This window comes from Athene noctua, chromosome 10 (assembly GCF_965140245.1).
Source record: "Athene noctua chromosome 10, bAthNoc1.hap1.1, whole genome shotgun sequence".
Taxonomy (NCBI): domain Eukaryota; kingdom Metazoa; phylum Chordata; class Aves; order Strigiformes; family Strigidae; genus Athene; species Athene noctua.
In genome coordinates this window covers 18,211,359-18,229,171 of record NC_134046.1, presented here as the reverse complement: position 1 = coordinate 18,229,171, position 17,813 = coordinate 18,211,359, and the positions used below count along the sequence as shown (strand labels likewise).

The following is a 17,813-nucleotide window of genomic DNA, read 5'->3' as shown; positions in this document are numbered from 1 at the left end:
AGTGTACCTTGGTGCTTAAGTTAATTTTTAAAGAGGAAGGGTGTTAAAGAATGGATAAAATGTCTGGACGTGTAGATTTTACAAAGCTGAAATCCATATTGAGCTAAGTAACCAGGTTCAGGAGAGGTACAGAAATGCCTCATAGACCTCTTTGGCCTGATGACTTCAGTAGATTGAGTGTAATACTGAAATACTGACATAGATTATAAAATTACAATGAAATTTGCTTTAGGAAACAGTTGGTCTAAGGATAGCTGTACTGTGAAGTATCCTGTATCTGACCATAGCTAATAGTAGCTGGCCTATGATGGAGCAGAGGAAAAGGGCAAGTGTGCAATCATCCTTCCCAAAGTATACTCTTCCAGTAATCCAGGATTTAGGGACTAGAGCCAGAGATCATGGGTGTCCTTGCATTCAATAACTGCTGGTGATTTTTTTTTTTCTTTCATTAATTTGCTCAAGCATGGATTTTATCCTTTGAGAACCAAAAGTCTGTTGCACAAAGATGTCTGCCTAAACCGTTCACATTTCTACATGAGTTAATATATGATCACTCTGAATAGTAGCTGCTTTTCTTATTTTCTTCTCTTCTACAAAGCGATAAAGTAGCAGTTCTAGAGCATTCATGCAGCATGTAATAAGCAATGTGACTGTATGCCTATACAAGATTTTATCTGTTTGGTCGATTCAGAATTATTGTCAAGTGTTCCTAATTCTGTCCAAATACTGACCAAATGAACATAGCTACTCTGAGGAAAACTCAACTGTCACTTCACCCTTCTCTTAAACAGGCATTGATGTTCTGGGTAGTAGATAATTTTCTAATGAAGAAAGGGAAAACAAAAGCTAAACTTGAAGAAAAGGAAGCAGGACAAGATTCAAGAAATGGAAGTAAAGTCCGATACAGGAGAGCAGCATCACATGAAGAGTCAGAGTCAGAAGTATGTAGAGTTAATTATTGCAATTAATGCAATATTAATCCAGTTAATCCCTCATGCTATTGATTTGATTGTAACACTGTCAACTTAGTTTTGATTTTGTTTGCATGTACCTCTAACACCTAGCTCCTAGCATTTGCGTTGAGAAAAAGAGATGTGTTGCACTGCTCATGGTGGTTCCGGGTGGGAAGGAAGGCATAATAATATATTTAAATATATCAGCAATGAGCTGTTACAAATGCCTCTAAAAAAACCCCGTGGAATACAAAACTAATGGACAATTCTAATACAAAAGAGGTTAATATTTTAGAGAGAGAGGAATCTGGTGGAGGCTATAGCTATAAGCTATCTATTAAGCTCTTTCTTGAGCAAATGATAAGGTGTTTTGCAAGCATGAAAAAAAGTAGGTTAGAAATAGAATGAAGAAAGAGTGTGACTTTGATCCCTGTTACTCAGAAGCTGTAATTTCTTTTTAGATCCTTATCTCAGCAGATGATGAGATGGAGGAATCAGATGCTGAAGAGGACCTGCGTAGACTGACCAACTTAAAGCCCATTAAGAAAAAGAAGCATCGTTTTGGTCTGCCTGTATGACACATTCCCTGACCTGTGCGTTTGCAGGTTTCATGGCAAAAACTTCAGTCAGTGGGTTTTAATGTTGCAATTGCATCTCCCTTTTCATACAAACTGACTTAAGTAAGGTCAACCAACAGAACGCAGATGGTTGGAAGACTTCCAGTTCAGTTGCACTACAGACACACTGACCAATTATGCAAGAATGTCTTTTCATCATGTGTGAAAAACACAGCGTTGTTAAGGACTGGTCACTAAGTGGATTTGTATCTGACATTTCAGAGAAGATCACAGAAAACAGATACAGCAATCGTTCACTTATGGTTACTGATGATACAGTTAAAGATGTTCTCAAAAAGTCATCCGAATCAACTAAGTTAAAGAAGTGTGTTTTATTACTAAAACTGGCTTTTGCAGCATAATTCCTAGAGCAGAATAGTTTATGGTTACAAGCTGTAACTTAACGTTATTTTTTTAAGTACAAATGTTTACTTGCTACCGGGTACCTATGGAACTAATAGGTGGAACAAAGATTTTTTTCCAAGTCTCCTCGAATCTATCTGACTATTTTATATTTAAGTTATATTTTCATACAGTTGTATTTAAAGATTCTCTTTGTCAGAGAAAAGGGTGCAGTTCCCTTTTTTTGTGCAGAACAGGTCAAAAGATTTGTAGTGAAAATCTTATTTATCCTTGTGTCCTGGTTTAAAACAAAGGGATTGCGAAGGGAAAAGCTCTCTGTCACTGCTGAAGTCACCAAATATCACTAAAAATGCAGTCCTAAGTGTGCTTTTGACCACAATTTGAAAATAGCTTTTTTAATAGGAGGTGGTGTTTGCATTTTTGACAAACGTGCACTTTAGTGTATAACAAAAATCTGTTGTGATAGGTTACTTATTTGTGAAATTAGTATCTATGGATGACTAATTATTTCTGTTTCTGCAAGTCTCTTGTGCATACCTCTCAAATGACCCAGAAGAGATGGAACATTTCTTATACTTTTCCTTATAGAGGGCCTGCCATACAGGACCCTGATCTGACTGACGCAGTTGTACTACAATATTGCAAATAATTCTGTCCGCCGATTTTTTTGTTGGAAAAGCAATCTTCGATTTAATGTGCTTTAAAAAAAGAGATTTCTCCTGTTTAATTTCCATACAGTCTGATTAGCCTTTAGTATTTAAAAAACAAAAAAACAAAACAAGCAAAAAACAAACCCAAGAGGTATAATACAGTTGTTACTACAGAATTTTTGTGATTTTTTTTTTTTTTTTTAGTGTCTGTCTTCTGCTAATTGACAAAACGCTCTGATCTGAAACCTAGCAGACATGTTTTCAGTGATGTCTTTTTTGCTTTACTTATTTTCTAAATGATTGTTTCTGATGGTTTTCCTTGCTTTTAGTTAAACCTTGTGTAGGACAAGGCGATGTGTCAAAGAAGTGACAACAGACCTTAATTGCAAATCTGTTGTAGTATCTGGACATCAGAAATGTTCCAAGCCTTAAACCAAACAGTTTCATCGGAAAACTGCTCAGAACTTTTTAAGATTTTTTACATTTTTATAGATTTACTAGGTCTTAATGTGATTTATTATCCAGACCACTTAAATGAGGTTCTTGGGCCTTAGTAAATACTGAACTGTGCGCTCCCGTACTTACTTTCACTGTTCCAGCATTCCTGGTCACTGCTTGGCTGCCGAGGTGAACACAATGTTCTAAGACTTCAGGTACACCTCAGCGTGTCCAGCAGCTAGAAGGGACATTTTACCAAACCTAATATTTTCGAGTTTAGTTGAGCCACTGACCTCTGTTACTGTGCACTGAAATGTAATAACTGCAATAAGTTTAAGTACTAGTGTTTCTTTTAGACTAAACCTAGATACTAATGACAATGGAAGCTTAATTGAGTCATTCTGAAATGGGGGAGCGGGGGGATGGGGAAATGTCCCTAATCAGTGTTGCCTCTGTTTCAGGTTTTTTGGTCTTTTTCATTGGTTGTGTGACTTGCATCTTCTCCTGTCTGTTTACCCTGGGGTGGGCGCATATCTTCAAAAGCACAGTACTTCAAGGAATTCATTTTCATCAAAAGAATAGTCTCATACAGCTCACTTTTCCAAAGGGATTTAAGAGCTAGGACTGGCTCTTGCTGCAAATGTCAGCATTTATTTTTTTAGCGTAGGATTTGTTCTATTTCAGATAGTGAAATAAAGCTATTCGACACGTGCTACATAACCACTGCACAGCCATCGCCATCCTTGTCAACCATCAGAGATAACCGAGCAGCGCACACAAATTTAACTGTACGAGCTTTCATTTTATCTTCCTTTTCCCTCCTTTTCTCCAGTTTTATTTAAGTTATCAAAATTATTTCTGTTTCTGTTCTCGTGTTTAGTCTGTGAAGTGTCAGTATAAAATTATGGCCTTAATTATGTAAAACATTTGTTTTGAGCAGACCTCAAACTTACTGACCCAGTACAAAACAGCATAAAGCACTATGGAGCAGTTTCTTGAAGATGGTTATAGCAAAGGTATATGAATGCCTAATTTTTCCTGTCTTAAGTGCTTAAATGTCACTTGGTTTGAGATTTTGATAATGCCTAGCAAGGTGATGTAGTAAAGCACTATGAGCCAAAGAGACAGAAGTATTTTAAACACCACAGTAGTAACAGGAGGAGCGTATCTTCAGAGGGGAAAAAACAGCTCTAACTTTCTCTACTAAAATAAAACTTACCCACACCCTTAACCAAATAACAAAAACTGGATTTTTTTTTTTCAATTCATTCCTTGTTATCATGTGGAAGAGATGGAAAATATAAAATTGGAACTTTTCCTCTTTGTAAGATAAAAATTGAAATTCTTGCAGTAGGTACAAGTAGGACAAGTGCTCTTGTCTGAAGAGCTTGTATGTGTGAGAAGGAAATGTGTGCCTAGTGCTTCACTATGTCTTACTGTTTGTTGAAATGTATTGGCAGTACAGTCTGAAATAATAAATTTTTCGTAAAGAGTTGATCCAGTAATAATATTACAACACGATGACCTTTGCATTATCCTCAGACTGACACTCTAAATTTATGCCTGGTAAAGGGTCATTTGGGACAACTCATAGCAAAGGTTTAACTCAGGCTGTGCTTAAAAATGTGATTCTGTTTAATGAAAATAAGCTATGTAGTATATGCCAAAGTAAGAGAAAGGGATTGTAACTTATAGAAGAGACACAGAAGTATTAATGGAGATCAAATTTACCACGAATGGTTAATCTAAATGTATTAACTGTTTCTAGTATCTGACCTGTGACACATCTGCATAAATTTAAAACACTGGTGTTGTCTGATACGTGGTTTTCAAGTTCTGGCTTTAATATGTTCAGGTCCCCTTGTCTTACTTTAAGTAGGTAAATGCTGTATGTTATTGTTGCTAACTAAAATGTACTATAGCTTTTCTTCAGGGAAAACTCAGAAATTGAGTTGAAAATTAGAGCAATGCAAAGTGATCCTCTCCCAGGTGTCTGCTCCGATTCCAGCCGTGCCTGGGAAGGGAGGCGTGGGCTCTCCCCTCTGCTGAGAGCTGAGCATCACAAGGAATTTCCGCCACTGTGCTTGACTAACCCATGTTTGCAACTTTGCTGTGCTTTTTACAGGAGAAAACAGTAATGAAAGCAAATAAATTCAGCCACATCAAGTCAGAGTAGATCTACAGCATAGGCGTGCAAACTTTTTTAGGTAAAGTTTCCAGTTCAATTACTGAAAATGACTACTATGGTTTTACAAAGTAAAACTGCAGTATCTTTAAAAAAGGGACTCTTTTGTAGGTGTTTTTGTCTTGCGTGGGTATCTGTCTCAAATTGAATGTTGGGTTTGTTTGTAAGTAAATTCAGAGTATAGCCTATGTGAGCAAAACCAACAGCTGTATTCTGCTGCCCTCTGTTTGAACCGTATTGTTTAATCAGTGGTGTTAACTTAAACTTCTAAGGGTATCTGATGTAATTACATTGTATAATGGTTTACAATAAAGTTTGACTTATTACAAATTTGTACACTTGTTTTATACTTGTTCTGTTTAAAAGTGCACGTTTCAGTGTTTATAATGTGCTGTTGTGGGAAGCAGGTTTTGTTCCTGGAGTTTAACTTCAGAACTGCAGTTCTAATTTTTTGCAGCCTCAGGTTGGTGTTTATTTCAATATATTCATTTACCTTCATAGCAAGTCCCAATTTAGTTGGAGGGACTACTGTTCTTTTGTTTACAACTGTAAGAATCCTTGCAAGCTCTTCTCAGATCTGTTCCCTGAGGAGGGAGAATATGCACACATGGAGAATAACCATCTGTATTTTCATACTGAAAATAAAACCTTCCATGTGCAACCTGAGGGAGCTCCTGAGATTGATGAACATTGACCTGAGACTTTCTGGAGTGTAGGATCTTGTTAAAATGCTGTAACCACACAGCTGATTATCACAGCCTGCTGTCAGCTTTCTGAGCAAAGCCAGACCTTTTGGTTGTTGGCATCAAGAACATGTAAACTTAGAATTTCTGAATTTACCTCCCATGTCCTGTCCCTTGGCAGAGGCATGGCCTAATTCAGTGATTTGATAACATCTTTTATGTTCCGTTTCCCTTCCAATTTGTTTGCAGTGGGTAGTAGAAATGCATGTGGCGGAAAGATGTCTGAGGATCCGGTTGAGAAGTTTGCTGGTGCGGTGCCATGTATCACCAGACTCATGTAGTGCCTCCTCGGGGGCAGAAAAGGGCCACGTGGGGATGTCTAGTTTAGGACCAAATAGTCTCTCTGTGCCCTTTCTCCAGAGAGCAACGTTCTGGAGATGACCAATGTCTTCTTTGCTTACTTTAGTCTTTGCTACTTCCCAAAGCCATGCAAAAGGGAAAGAGGGAAGTAGTGCTGATTCTTTTCTGTGTGACAAAGACATCGCTGCTACATGCTCTCTATGTAGTGCAGAGTTGTCTCTTAAGCTCCAGGAAATTGATTACCAAAGTGCTTGCAGCAAGCACTTGGTCTTCCCTTATTCTACCTGACAAAATGAGTGTAGCCTAGCTTGGGTTTTTTCTGTTGTGTTGGGCAGAAAGATGCCATCTTACTCTCCAGCTTTCCTGGAGGTATGGCAAGGTATCTGCCATAGATTTTGCAGTGTTGGAGGAATGAGGAGGGGACTCTGTAGCATGAGAGCTGGCTTGCTATGAAGCGGTAACGTGACCATGTGCAGGTGATCGATTTATTTTTTGGGGTGGGGCGCTGCAAATGGTGTGAGGTTGTTACCTCTATGCCAGAATAGAGCAGAAATCCTGTTCTTAGTGTGCTGCTGTTGCTGTCACCCCTTCCTGTCTTGGGAGCAGTTTAGTGTGTTCTGCTGGGCTGGACCTGCACAGTATCGATCCACTACTACCTCTGTCACCCCTCTATAATCTTTGCCTGTTACTTCCCACCTACTACACACAAACAGCCCCATACCCACCGCATCCTTAAAGGAATTTGGAGAATAATCTTCAACCTGCCAAGCCTGTTAGTCCACTAAGGGATGTTAGCAGTTTCCTGGAGAAGTCAAATCTTCTGTAAGATCTGTGTCTCCTGGAGATCACAGTGGGCAGATATTCACTAAATTCTCCATGGTCATCACCATGTTTTAGTTGCAGCTGTTTCTCAGCAAAGGACTTTTTCACACTGCATGTTGCAGTGGAAGATGAAAGAGGGTTCACTTGTTTAATAGCTATTATTAAATAAATGAGCTTATCTTGTTTCATTGTCTTTCATGTCCCGTTTAACAGATCTCAGGACCTCAACCAGGTGAACAGGATTTCTGCTCTGAAATGTAAGTAACTGTAGATTTAAGTTGGTTTTTGTAAGAAAAAACTAGCCCATGATCTGCAAGAGAAAATGGTTGTACTGCTTATTCAGCGTTGGTTTAGGAAATGTGTAATTGGAGAACAGAATTGTCCAGGCTGTGGATGGTATCTTAGAAACTTCAGGGTATGATGCCTACCTCTTTGGGCACCTTATCTACCCCTGAACAGTGTGCAAGCTGAAGGTGTCTTAATCTGTATAAATTAAATTGCCATGAAAGCATAACTCTTGCTTTAGAGTGAGGAATATGGAGTACCAATTAAATGAATCATTTTTCAAAACAGAAGGGAAAAAAAAGTTCATTGTCTTGAATTCTAAATATTTGCTTTAAACATGCAGAATTTTATTTTCCTGTTGTAATAGATAATGTCAGAATAGTGACACAGGACTGAATAGAAACATCTTAGTGGAGAAGGAGAGGTGTTACTTTGTACAATAGAAAAAAAAAAATCTGTTTGTCCTAAAGTCAGTGCTTTTTTCTTCTGCTTTGTTAGCCTAGTAAAAGGTACTACAGTTCTTCAGAAACAATTCCTCTAGTCTGCTAAGCTGTGGGTTTGAAATAGAAATTCAACATAAAAAATGGCTAAGTAGGTAATATCCAAAGTGCTTCTTAACTTACAAATAATTCCCCCAATAGTCACATAAAACAAAGCATCTTCTCAGGCCTGAAAAGAATTCAGCTTAAAGGCAAGATGGGCACCCAGAGGCCCGGGGGATGGTTCACAACAAGTCCCATAGTCCTGATCGTACGGCACTAGTGTGATGGTGTTGATGTAATGTTTTTGTAATGAAAAATACTAATTTGACTTTACCTTCTGTGCTTCTCTCTGTAGCCTAAACAAAAAACAGGTAGAGCTCGAGAAAAGGCCAGAACATATTTCTATCACTACAATGGTCAGTCTTTCAAGTGGAAGATGTTTGGAGGTCTGCTGCGTCTGCCTTTCTCATATTAACATACCTGGCTGGAGTCTTGGATTCTTTTTAGGTGTTGAGCGCAGTCACAGAAACTGATTTGTGTGCGTGTGTGTGTGTGTTGTGAAGAATTAATGTAAAAAAATATAAAAATAAAAGGGAAACAACCCTCCACCCAACCCTCTTCTGGCAATAAAAATCTAGGATTCATGCTTAGAGGGTTTTTTTTTTCTATCTAAGTAAGAAATTGTTTAGAGAACAAATGTGAAGTTCTGGAAAAGGTTTTACTACTGTCATCATGTACAGTGGGGAACACTGAATTTATTCATGTCTGAGTAAGTCCTATACAGGTGACAGGTGAAATGATTGAACTTACTAATACTGTTGTAAGTAGAAAGTGATCTTACTCTCAGTTGTGCAAGAGCTGCCATCAGAGCAAGCTCAGCAATAGAGCTGTAAGGATAAAACTATATTCTACGTTATTAGCTCTCCAAAACACACAACATACTCTTCTGTTAAAGATTCCTGTGGAGAAGCGATAGGCAGAATGTTATGTCTTGAATGTTAGGTTTATATAATCTTTAGAGAATGCCTGTTTTGCTATGCTGGGAAAAAAACGCAGTCTCTTCCCCCCCCCAAGAGGATTCAGAGTCAGTTTTGGGTCCATAACAAAGTTTTGCCTTTTAAAGTTATAAATAGAGGCCCAGCAGACTCCCTGGGAAGTCGTTTTTGTTGTGGATTGGGCTTCCCCGCTGCCGCAGCTGTCTGCCCTCGTCAGTCCCAGCTCATCCCTCCCCGGGCACAAGGCGCAGTAAATGCTGCCAACCCCAGTCATCGCTAAGAATAAACCTTTCAACAACAGCAGCCTCTGTTAACCTGAATCATCCTGGGTTCTGGTTTGGGAAGATGACCCAGCGAGTGACTTCATGTTAGATGCTCTATATAAGTCAAGGAAAAAAACAGGCATTTGCAGAGTGCACAGGCTGGATTTAATCAAAGCCGGGAAACGACCTCGGAAGGGATTACGGTTGAGTGAGCACTGCAGTTATGTCACAGGTACGGGGAGATTTGGGAGGCTGGCTCTGGCTAGAGCAGGGTGCCTGACAAAGGTGTTGCTGATTTAGATGGTTTGCTTGGAATAGCTTATTAACAAGTTACTCTCATTAACTAGTGAATTTGGCTTTTCTGCTCTATGTGACTTGTTCGATTATGTCAAAGTGCTCCTTTTGTAGATTGTAACAAGTTGCTAGAAGGGATTATTTGATGGAGAGCACCTGCCCTCTACATGGCTAATTAATTCTGTTTTAAAATGTTTTGTTTTACCATAAATATTTTTATTTATGTAGGAAGGGAAAAAACATTTCCTCTGGTTTAGGATGTTTCAGAAGGAGTGATTTCTGCTATTCCAACACAATTTCTCAGACTATGATTTGAAATTTTGAGAGTATTAAGAGGACACGGCTATACTGAAGTGTGCTGCTGTGTAAAGCTTAATATATTGACATGCAGGAAAAGAGTGGGACTGAAAATTATAGCCGTTAGTATGTGGTATCTGAGACTGAAATTTTGTATTACACACTTCTGTGTTCATTTTGTAACCAATGGTTTGTCTTTACTGTGCTCCCCAGTAATCAGTCTTTCAAAGCAATCTTAAAATTAGCTTACAAACAATGTATTTCACATAAGCGTTGTTTTCAACACAAGCTACCCATGCCTGGCAGCATCCTCCCCAGCATGAGAGCTTTATGTGGTGGGTTGGATGGAGAGTAAGAACACAGGAAGGGTGGAAGAGCACAATCCCTCCACCATATAGAGTAACTCAGTTTGGCTTATCTTCTTAACTCCAGAGAAAAGAGAGACTTACAAAACCAGTTGTATGTCTTGTAAAGCAACACTTTTTGACTTGTGACAGGAGGAGATAAAGCTCAGGCTGCACTGCTGTGCCAGCTGGGAATGGCTCCTGGCAAACCCAGCTTACAAACACACTTGCCTTGGGAGCAATTGGCAGTGGTGCGGCTGCTGGCACAGGCAGGTCCAGGGCTTGCCTCTGTGGCTCATGTAACTTTTCTGTGCAGCAGTTCTGCTTTTTAGCTGGGTGCCAACTAATCCATGGTAGCTGTCCTGCTGGAAAACCCACCTGTAATCAAAGCATGAGAGCCTTTATTTTAAAATAACTGGATGAAATTTAACAGTTCTGCTCAGCCTTGCTGCGTCTCTGTGCATTTCAAGTGCCTCCTTTCCTTACCCTGTTCGCAAGAAATCCCTTGTTCCAGGGAAAGAAGCCTTGCAGTTACTGACTGTTGCCGATAATGGGTAAAGGTCCTGAGCAGGTTTCGTATTCCTCTTAATAAAACAAGGGTGGGGGTTCCCTTTCTGTGTTGGACCCAACACAGGTATGTTCTGGCTGCCCATGGACCACTCCGTGGGCATGGGGGACTGTTCCCATCACATACCAGTTCTCATTACAGGTGGACAAACAAAACCTTGGCTGTAGGGATGTTTGGTTAACCAGCTAACCCACCAAAAGTTGTTATGAATTTTGAAGGCTTTGCTACCACCCTTTCCCCTTGCTTGCTTTGGCTACTTGTAGAGTGTTTTCCCCAGAGGTCTTGTGAATGTTTTGTTTCCCACAGCACATGCAAAGGGGATTGACAGTGAGCTATTCTGAGCGTTCCCGGGAATTTACAGCCAGCGGGAAACATGCCGAAGGCTCCAGTGCAGCCAGCCCACCCCTGCCCGGAGCCAGAGCCACTGTCTCGGCAAGCTCCCTGGGACTCGCTGCTCCAGCCATTCGCAGGCCGTGAGGGATTTGTTTCCCTCCGCAACTGTTTTTAGCGTTACAGGCGGTGCCTAGAAATGTACAAGTGGGCTCCACCGCTGCCAGAACCCAAATATCTGAGGCCCCATGTATGTAGCATGGTCGGAGAAGTTTCTTGTTGATGTTTCAGTGTGTGGGTCTTTTGTTCTTTTTAATTGTATCTCCTGTGGCCCTCCACCCTGCCACAGGGTCTGTCTTGGTGGGACCTTGGCAACCTGTCCTTGAAACTGTAAACCGAAGAGGGAATGTTAATGGTGCCCACTGCTACTGTGACATTGTGTCTGACTTTGTAGTGCTAATTTAAACGTAGGGGTAGACTGATATGAACCAATGTTATCCTGATTTTCTTCTCGCAGGATAAACTGTAAACAGATTAGTACTTGGACGTTGCACCACCTGATGATGCATTTGTTTCCATATTAGATTTCCTTCTCCTTCTTTGGGTTTTGAGTTCAGTGTTTCAGATGTGTTCAGTACATGCTTGTAGACGACCCTGTTGATTTCTCAGATACTTTTGGTCCCTAAATTTAAGATCAATAACTATGGGTCAAGTGTTTATTCTGATTAAATCAAGCCAGACTTTAGCATTTCTCTGACTGATTTCCCAAAGTAGTAGTGAGTAGACTGAGGCACAAGCATGATTTAGTAATGATACTGTTTTTCTTCCCAAATATTGGACAGATTCTTGAATTAACAATCAGTACTTGCAGAATGACCAAGCAGGGCTGAACAGAGAAACTTTTAAAAATAAATTAAAAGATATAATTAAGCAATCCACTGTCTCTTTTAAAAGCTGTACAATCAAGAATACACTTTCAGAACAGAACAATAATAATGGCAACAGATTTTGGGAAGGGCAGTGAAATCATGGTTGTGCAAAGATGGTGAGTAGCTCAGTGTGCAGTCTCAGAAATGAAATAGGTGGAGTATTGTATTAGCATCTCTGTATGTTGTAGCCTTTGGGTTAAGAGAGCTTTGTTTCCTATGCTTCCAAACACAAAATACTGATGTGTGGGCAACATGTCTGCTTCTTAGCCAGCCCCTGTGAAAAAGAAGCGTCCTCCAGTGAAGGAAGAGGACCTTAAAGGAGCCAGAGGAAACCTTTCCAAAAACCAGGAAATCAAATCCAAAACCTACCAAGTGATGAAGCAGTGTGGTAAGTCTCCTTGATGGAAACAACTAAGCAGTCTTCCCAAGTAAAACATCAACTTAATTGCTCTTTTCAAGTGAAAGGGCACCTCTGAAACAGCAGCCAGCAGTGTGCTCGCCAACCCTGGCCTGGCTCTGCAGGGACTTCTCATCCATCATCTTCATGGTGCCAAGAGGGGTCTGCTTGGAGTCATTGTTCTCCCTGTCAGGACAGAGTGGGAGGGAGAGCCCTGACCTTGCCTTCTGAACAAGGGTTCAAACCAAGCCCTGGGACCATCATCAATATCAACAACAGCCCAAGTTGAAGATTGGAGGCTTGGTCATAGATTAGGGGATTTCTGGCCTCTCGGATGAATTTGATGTGTTTGAGATGAAGCAGAGATTTGTGAGGGATAAAGGGCAGATGGTGAGAGAGAAGAGAGTTGCTGCTTGCACTGAATGGCCCTGGTACTCTGGTTTTGTGTTGCTTTTCCTCCACCAGTGGGAGAGTGTAAGGAAAAATTATGAATTTTAACCCCTTTTCAGTATAATAGCCTGGACCTCAGTAGTTTCCAAGTTTCTAAAGCACTTGCAGGTATTTGGGGCCAGTCCATGGTAGTGACCACCTATAGGTGCTGTCGTCTGCCCCGTGCTTGGAATGGGAGCAGTGCTTTAAGGTTTGGGAAGTTGATGGATGGATTAAATATTTATCAGATGTGGATATATGTATTTCAGTAGCACTAGTTTTACTCCATGAATTTGGTGTGCTGCTTCACTGATTACCTCTCCTGGTTTTCTTTTCCAAGAACAAATGGGCTCTGTAGCACCCTCCATATTCAGCCGGGATCGGACAGGGGGTGAAACAGTCTTCGAGAAACCGAAAGGAGAGCCGGCCAAGAGCGTCTTTGGCTGACGGTGGAGCTGGATTTGTCTCACCCAGATGATCGTTGTAATGTTTTCCCAAATCTCTGCCCCTTACACTAAAGTCACTGTAGACCTAAGTAGGTAATTTCTACCATAAGTCATTAAGTAGAGAATAGAATCATGTTGAAGGGTACAAATTCCATGTTAATTTTTATTATGTGCTCTCTTTCTATCTGTTGAATGGTGTTTGCTGTAATGGTTTAATAAAAAAAAGCTTGTTGGACACAGCTTGGCACACTGTGGTGACTAATTTCAATTTAGGCTTAGATTAATTCTGTGGACACTTCGGCATTACAAGCTAGAATCTAGTCTGTCAAAAGCAAACAATAAACATCCAGATGACACAGTTTTAGTGTCAGTGCAATTTCTTCACACTGTGCCTTCACCAGGAGGGACCTGAGGAGGAGCTGGTTGAAACAACATCACAGAATCCTGGAGACTTCACCAAAGTCTGTGCTGACCCCGGTGGTGCCCTGGCAAGGTCATCAGGTCTGGGTCATGCCACAGGGCAGTGGCCCCCCTCAGGGCTTGCCCCTCACAGGTCCCTCACAGCCCCTCAGGGCAGCAGGGCCGTGATTTCCCCAGGAGCACTCTGCCGGCAGGTAAGATGCTGGGCTGTCGGTGTGCCCCAGCGCCAGGGGAGGGCTTTCAGCCCATTCCCCAGTGGCCTTTTCCTCGTGTCCCTTTGGATCAAGTGAGAAGTGAGTTGATAGACCAGCAGCACGGGCACCATGTCCTGCCTGACTGAGGAGCTGAGCAACCTTCTGAGTGTCTCTGTAGAACAGCAAACCATCTCTGGAAGTTGGATTTTTGCAACTCTGTTTATCTCTTGATTTGCTTCATTAAACATCAAACCTGTTTTCCCCTGAGGTTATAAATTGGAGCATTTCCTCTCAGCTCGATCTTTGTGCTCAAACACGGCTGATCCTCTGCTTCGTTGGCAGCTGCTGTGCTTCTCTCACAGCCCAAGTCCCTGGCTGCACATCTGGGGACGGTAAGGTAGGTGTCACCTTTACTTAAAGAATTACTTTCAGCACAGGCTAGACCTGATTAAGATATTGAAGGTGTCTGTGCACCATGAAGATATCATCTTTGCTTTCTGTAACCCAAACAACAAATAAAATAGGCCAATGTCCATGAAACTCCCAGAGAGGCTGCAGAGTGAAATGTGCATAAGGCAGCAGCAAATCCTTTGGGTTTAAGGGGGAGGTTTCCTTAAAAAAAATAAAGGTATCACTGGTGTGTTGCCCTGCCCCATTTTTTTCACTTTCATAGCTTATTATTTGCCACCAAAACCGTTCTTCCTCTTTCTGCTGGACACTATTTCTCCATGGGCCCCAGTCTCCTCACAGGTAACTCAGCACATCCCTTTCCTCTGAGAAAGACCCCCTCCAGAGCTTCGAAGATAAAAATAAGACAAAACACAGTGGGGGAAAAAAAGTTCCCACCCTCGTAACATTGGAACTGTCCCTGCATCAGATTTAACAAACCCTCCTTATTTAATTTGTGATAGGAAGTTGGCAGGAGGTTGTTTAATAATTAAGAAAATGATGGAGAGGGACAAGTGTGGAAAAATGTTATCACTTTCTTTTGTAGGATACAAGTGACAGAATACTGCAAATCTGCTAGACTGGCTAGTCTAGACTGCTAGACTAGCAGGAGGCGGGGGGTGGTGGGGTGTGTGTGTGTGTGCTGTATTTCAGATACAGCTTCGGGTATGTTGGTGCTGATATAGCAAAGCACAGAAATGTCTGTGTCCTACAGACTTGCAGTGCAGATGCATCAGGGAAGCAAAGTTAGTTATCTACTAGAAACTTGGGATTTTGCTAACAGCTTTATTCCAGGATGTCCTCAGGTTCAATTGTTTGTGATGCTCACTAGGGTGACAGTAAGTGTTCAGAATCAGGGATCTTTTTTTCTTTTTCTGTCTTTTAAGATGGACCTCATCTGAAAAATATGCATTGGAGGTAAAAGTGTATCCCTGGAACAAAGTTGCTCCCCGTTTGTGACAGCAAGGTCTGTGCTCTCCTGTATGAATTGCAGGAATCCTCCCCTGACCCCAGTCTTGCTGCGGCGTTAGAAAAGTTACTGGCTGCTGCTGCAGGACAGGGGATACTTGTATGAGAGGAACAAATATGAAGCTGCCTGGAGAACTTTTTGTCATCTTTATCTTCATCCTTGTGAATCTAATAAGTCAAATCATGGGAAATGTGTTTTCTTCCCTTTTTCTCCTCATTTTCATAATGAGAAATAGTGACAGAAAAGTGTCTGAAGAAAGCACCAGGTCTTGATGTTTTAGGCCATTTTGCACTCAAAAGTATCTCCTGTTGTCATAGTGGGTTTCAATCCTCCCTCCGGGGTGATCTGAAGTCCTTTCACACATGTTCATTCCTCAGAGTGAGAAGCCCTGGGTGCTGCAGGACTGGTGCCCAGTGCACCAGCAGCAGCGGGCCCTGGACATCAGCGCTCTCTGGGGGTTGCACAGAAACGGAGCCAGGTGCTCAAGGCAAGGCTGAGCATGAGGTTTTCCTGTAGTCGCTTCAGCAAGACACAAAGGGATGCGGGAGGGATTTCACAGCTTCTCCAGGTGCTAGTCGGCTCTGTGCTCCCAGGAGCGGGGCAGAGCCCATCATGCAGCCTAATCTGTGCAGTTAAAGCAGCTCTTTAATGTCCATGGGATTTTACATGTGGGTATTAGAAAACTGATGACAGATCCACTTAAAGCTAAAGCTTTGGCTCTTGGGGATCTTAGGCCACTAAGTGTATAATCCTGTGTATTTTAAGGAATTAAAGCATTACACAAGTTGTAGAAGTTAATAAGATATAGAGCAGTTTTTCTCTGTTAAAACATACATATTTATGTATTCTGCTATAAACAACGTAGTATTTGCAAGTAGTATAAACAGTCTGTCTGGAAGAAGTGATTTTTAAAAAAAGCTGCTGAAAGCATAAGCCGTTTAAGACAACACTGTGCTCAACAGAATCTTTATGGTGAACTTGTAAATGTCTGCCAAAGTGACAAATTACTGAGCCCTGCATTAGTGTCTCCTCACAAATCCAAGGCCACTGGAATAATGCCCTCCACCTGGACGCTTTGTTAAATAGTAATGAAGAGATGCAAGTATTTCCACAGGATCTTTGTGCTAATTTTGGACAGTTAATGGCCTTACCTACCGTGGAGTTATAAGGGGGAAAATGCTGGCAAAAAGCAATATGAAAAAGTGGTTTGTGTGGACAGACTGCAGGTTTAGCTGGGGAAGGGCTGTCTGCTCTCTGGAGCTGCCAGAACAGACAGGCAGGGAAATCACGGTGGGAGGGCAGGATTCAGCCTTTACTTGCTCAGGGCTGAGGGGAGAGGGCATCTCCCCAGATCACATCTTTCCACAGCACTGGCTGGTGGCACCTGAACATACCTGTACATATATGTTCAGATAAAGCCATACAGGAACCAGGGGCTGATGCAACAGCTGCATATGCCTAAGAAATTCTCTGAACTACAACCCCAGGGGATGTTATTTTTCCTGTCCTGTCGATATTTTCAAGATTTCAAACATTTTATTTTCTTGCACAAGAAATGAATGAGCCAATGAAGCCGTCTGAAAGCTTTCCAATAAACCAAGCAAACCCTGGAGACGCGCCCCAGGCATGTGGCACAGCAACAGCTTGTGACAGTTTGCTCCCCAACCCGCTTCTCACCTTGATTTCCCCAGATGTAGATCTCAGAAGACAAACTTCTGAAATGGGTTCTGCCCAGGGTCTGTTTACCCCAATGGATAAACCACCAATTATTTCTGTACAAAGCGTTTAAAATGCTTTGTAGAAGAGGCAGACTTTACAACTACTCGGATGGAGAAATATCTTTTAAACAGTTGTGCCAGCTGTCTTGCATTAGGAGGCTACCTAAACACCAGATGAGTGAGGATGTGTTTTAGGAATTATCTTAGTATAACACTGTCCGTAATTATTTGTGTATAACACTCTGGACTTGTAAGATAATTTCTTTTCCCAGGGCTACAAGCCAACCCTTGATAAACAAAAACTTCACAAGAACTGCTCAAAGTCTCTGTTGGGTGAAGACTTTATGATAAGCTAGGAAGTGAAAAGAGTCATCCCACTCAGTGTCCAGGTAAATTCAGGTGCAGAGCTGTGCCAGCCTTTTGTGCAAACAGCGCCGCTGAGCGTGCGGGTTAAGGGCAGCTTTGCAGAATCCCCAGCTGTGTCAGGGCCAGATAAGGCCAGATGTGCTCCTGTGCACAGCTGTTGTTGCGCTGGTTTTTGGGTGGCCTGTGTCTTCTTTGTACACTTACATACGTGTACATATAGGCACTGACTTAGCACCTCCCTCCCTAGGGAGACCAGGCAAGGTCTTATTACTTTGTTTTTACTGTTTAGCTGAAGACAAGCCATAACCGACTTTGCAATTTGACAAAAAAAGGATTATGGTTTGTCAGAGGAGGCAAAAACGGATGTTTCAAGAGGCCCACTCCACACCTCTCATGGGCCAGCTGGGGAGGGAGGCAGAAGGTTTGAAGAAGTCACCAGCTGTAAAATCTCACGTGAATGTTGCATGTCTCGGCAACCTCTAAATCTCTGAAGTGCTTGAGATAACATTAATGATGTGCCTTTTCAAATTATTACTGTTGGATATGGTAGAGATTCAGGCATCCAAAA

The 17,813-nt window shown here is 41.6% G+C and overlaps 2 protein-coding genes across 3 annotated transcripts in view; both read left to right on the top strand.

Annotated features, from left to right (window-relative positions):
- The window catches only part of STIMATE (STIM activating enhancer), a 36,660-nt gene extending 31,118 nt beyond the window's left edge, over positions 1 to 5,542 (top strand). For both annotated transcript variants that reach the window (XM_074914217.1, XM_074914216.1), the window contains 2 exons: positions 792 to 941; positions 1,415 to 5,542. In XM_074914217.1, the coding sequence (XP_074770318.1) occupies positions 792 to 941; positions 1,415 to 1,531 (267 nt within the window). In that variant the 3' untranslated portion in view covers positions 1,532 to 5,542. The remainder of the gene's footprint in view (positions 1 to 791; positions 942 to 1,414) is intronic.
- A 3,528-nt stretch (positions 5,543 to 9,070) lies between these two features.
- On the top strand, positions 9,071 to 13,369 carry MUSTN1 (musculoskeletal, embryonic nuclear protein 1). The gene is made up of 3 exons (XM_074914218.1): positions 9,071 to 9,328; positions 12,126 to 12,246; positions 13,025 to 13,369. Exons 1-3 carry the CDS (start codon positions 9,320 to 9,322, stop codon positions 13,129 to 13,131), a joined length of 237 nt encoding a protein of 78 aa, XP_074770319.1. The 5' UTR covers positions 9,071 to 9,319; the 3' UTR covers positions 13,132 to 13,369.
- Positions 13,370 to 17,813: the final 4,444 nt, after the last annotated feature.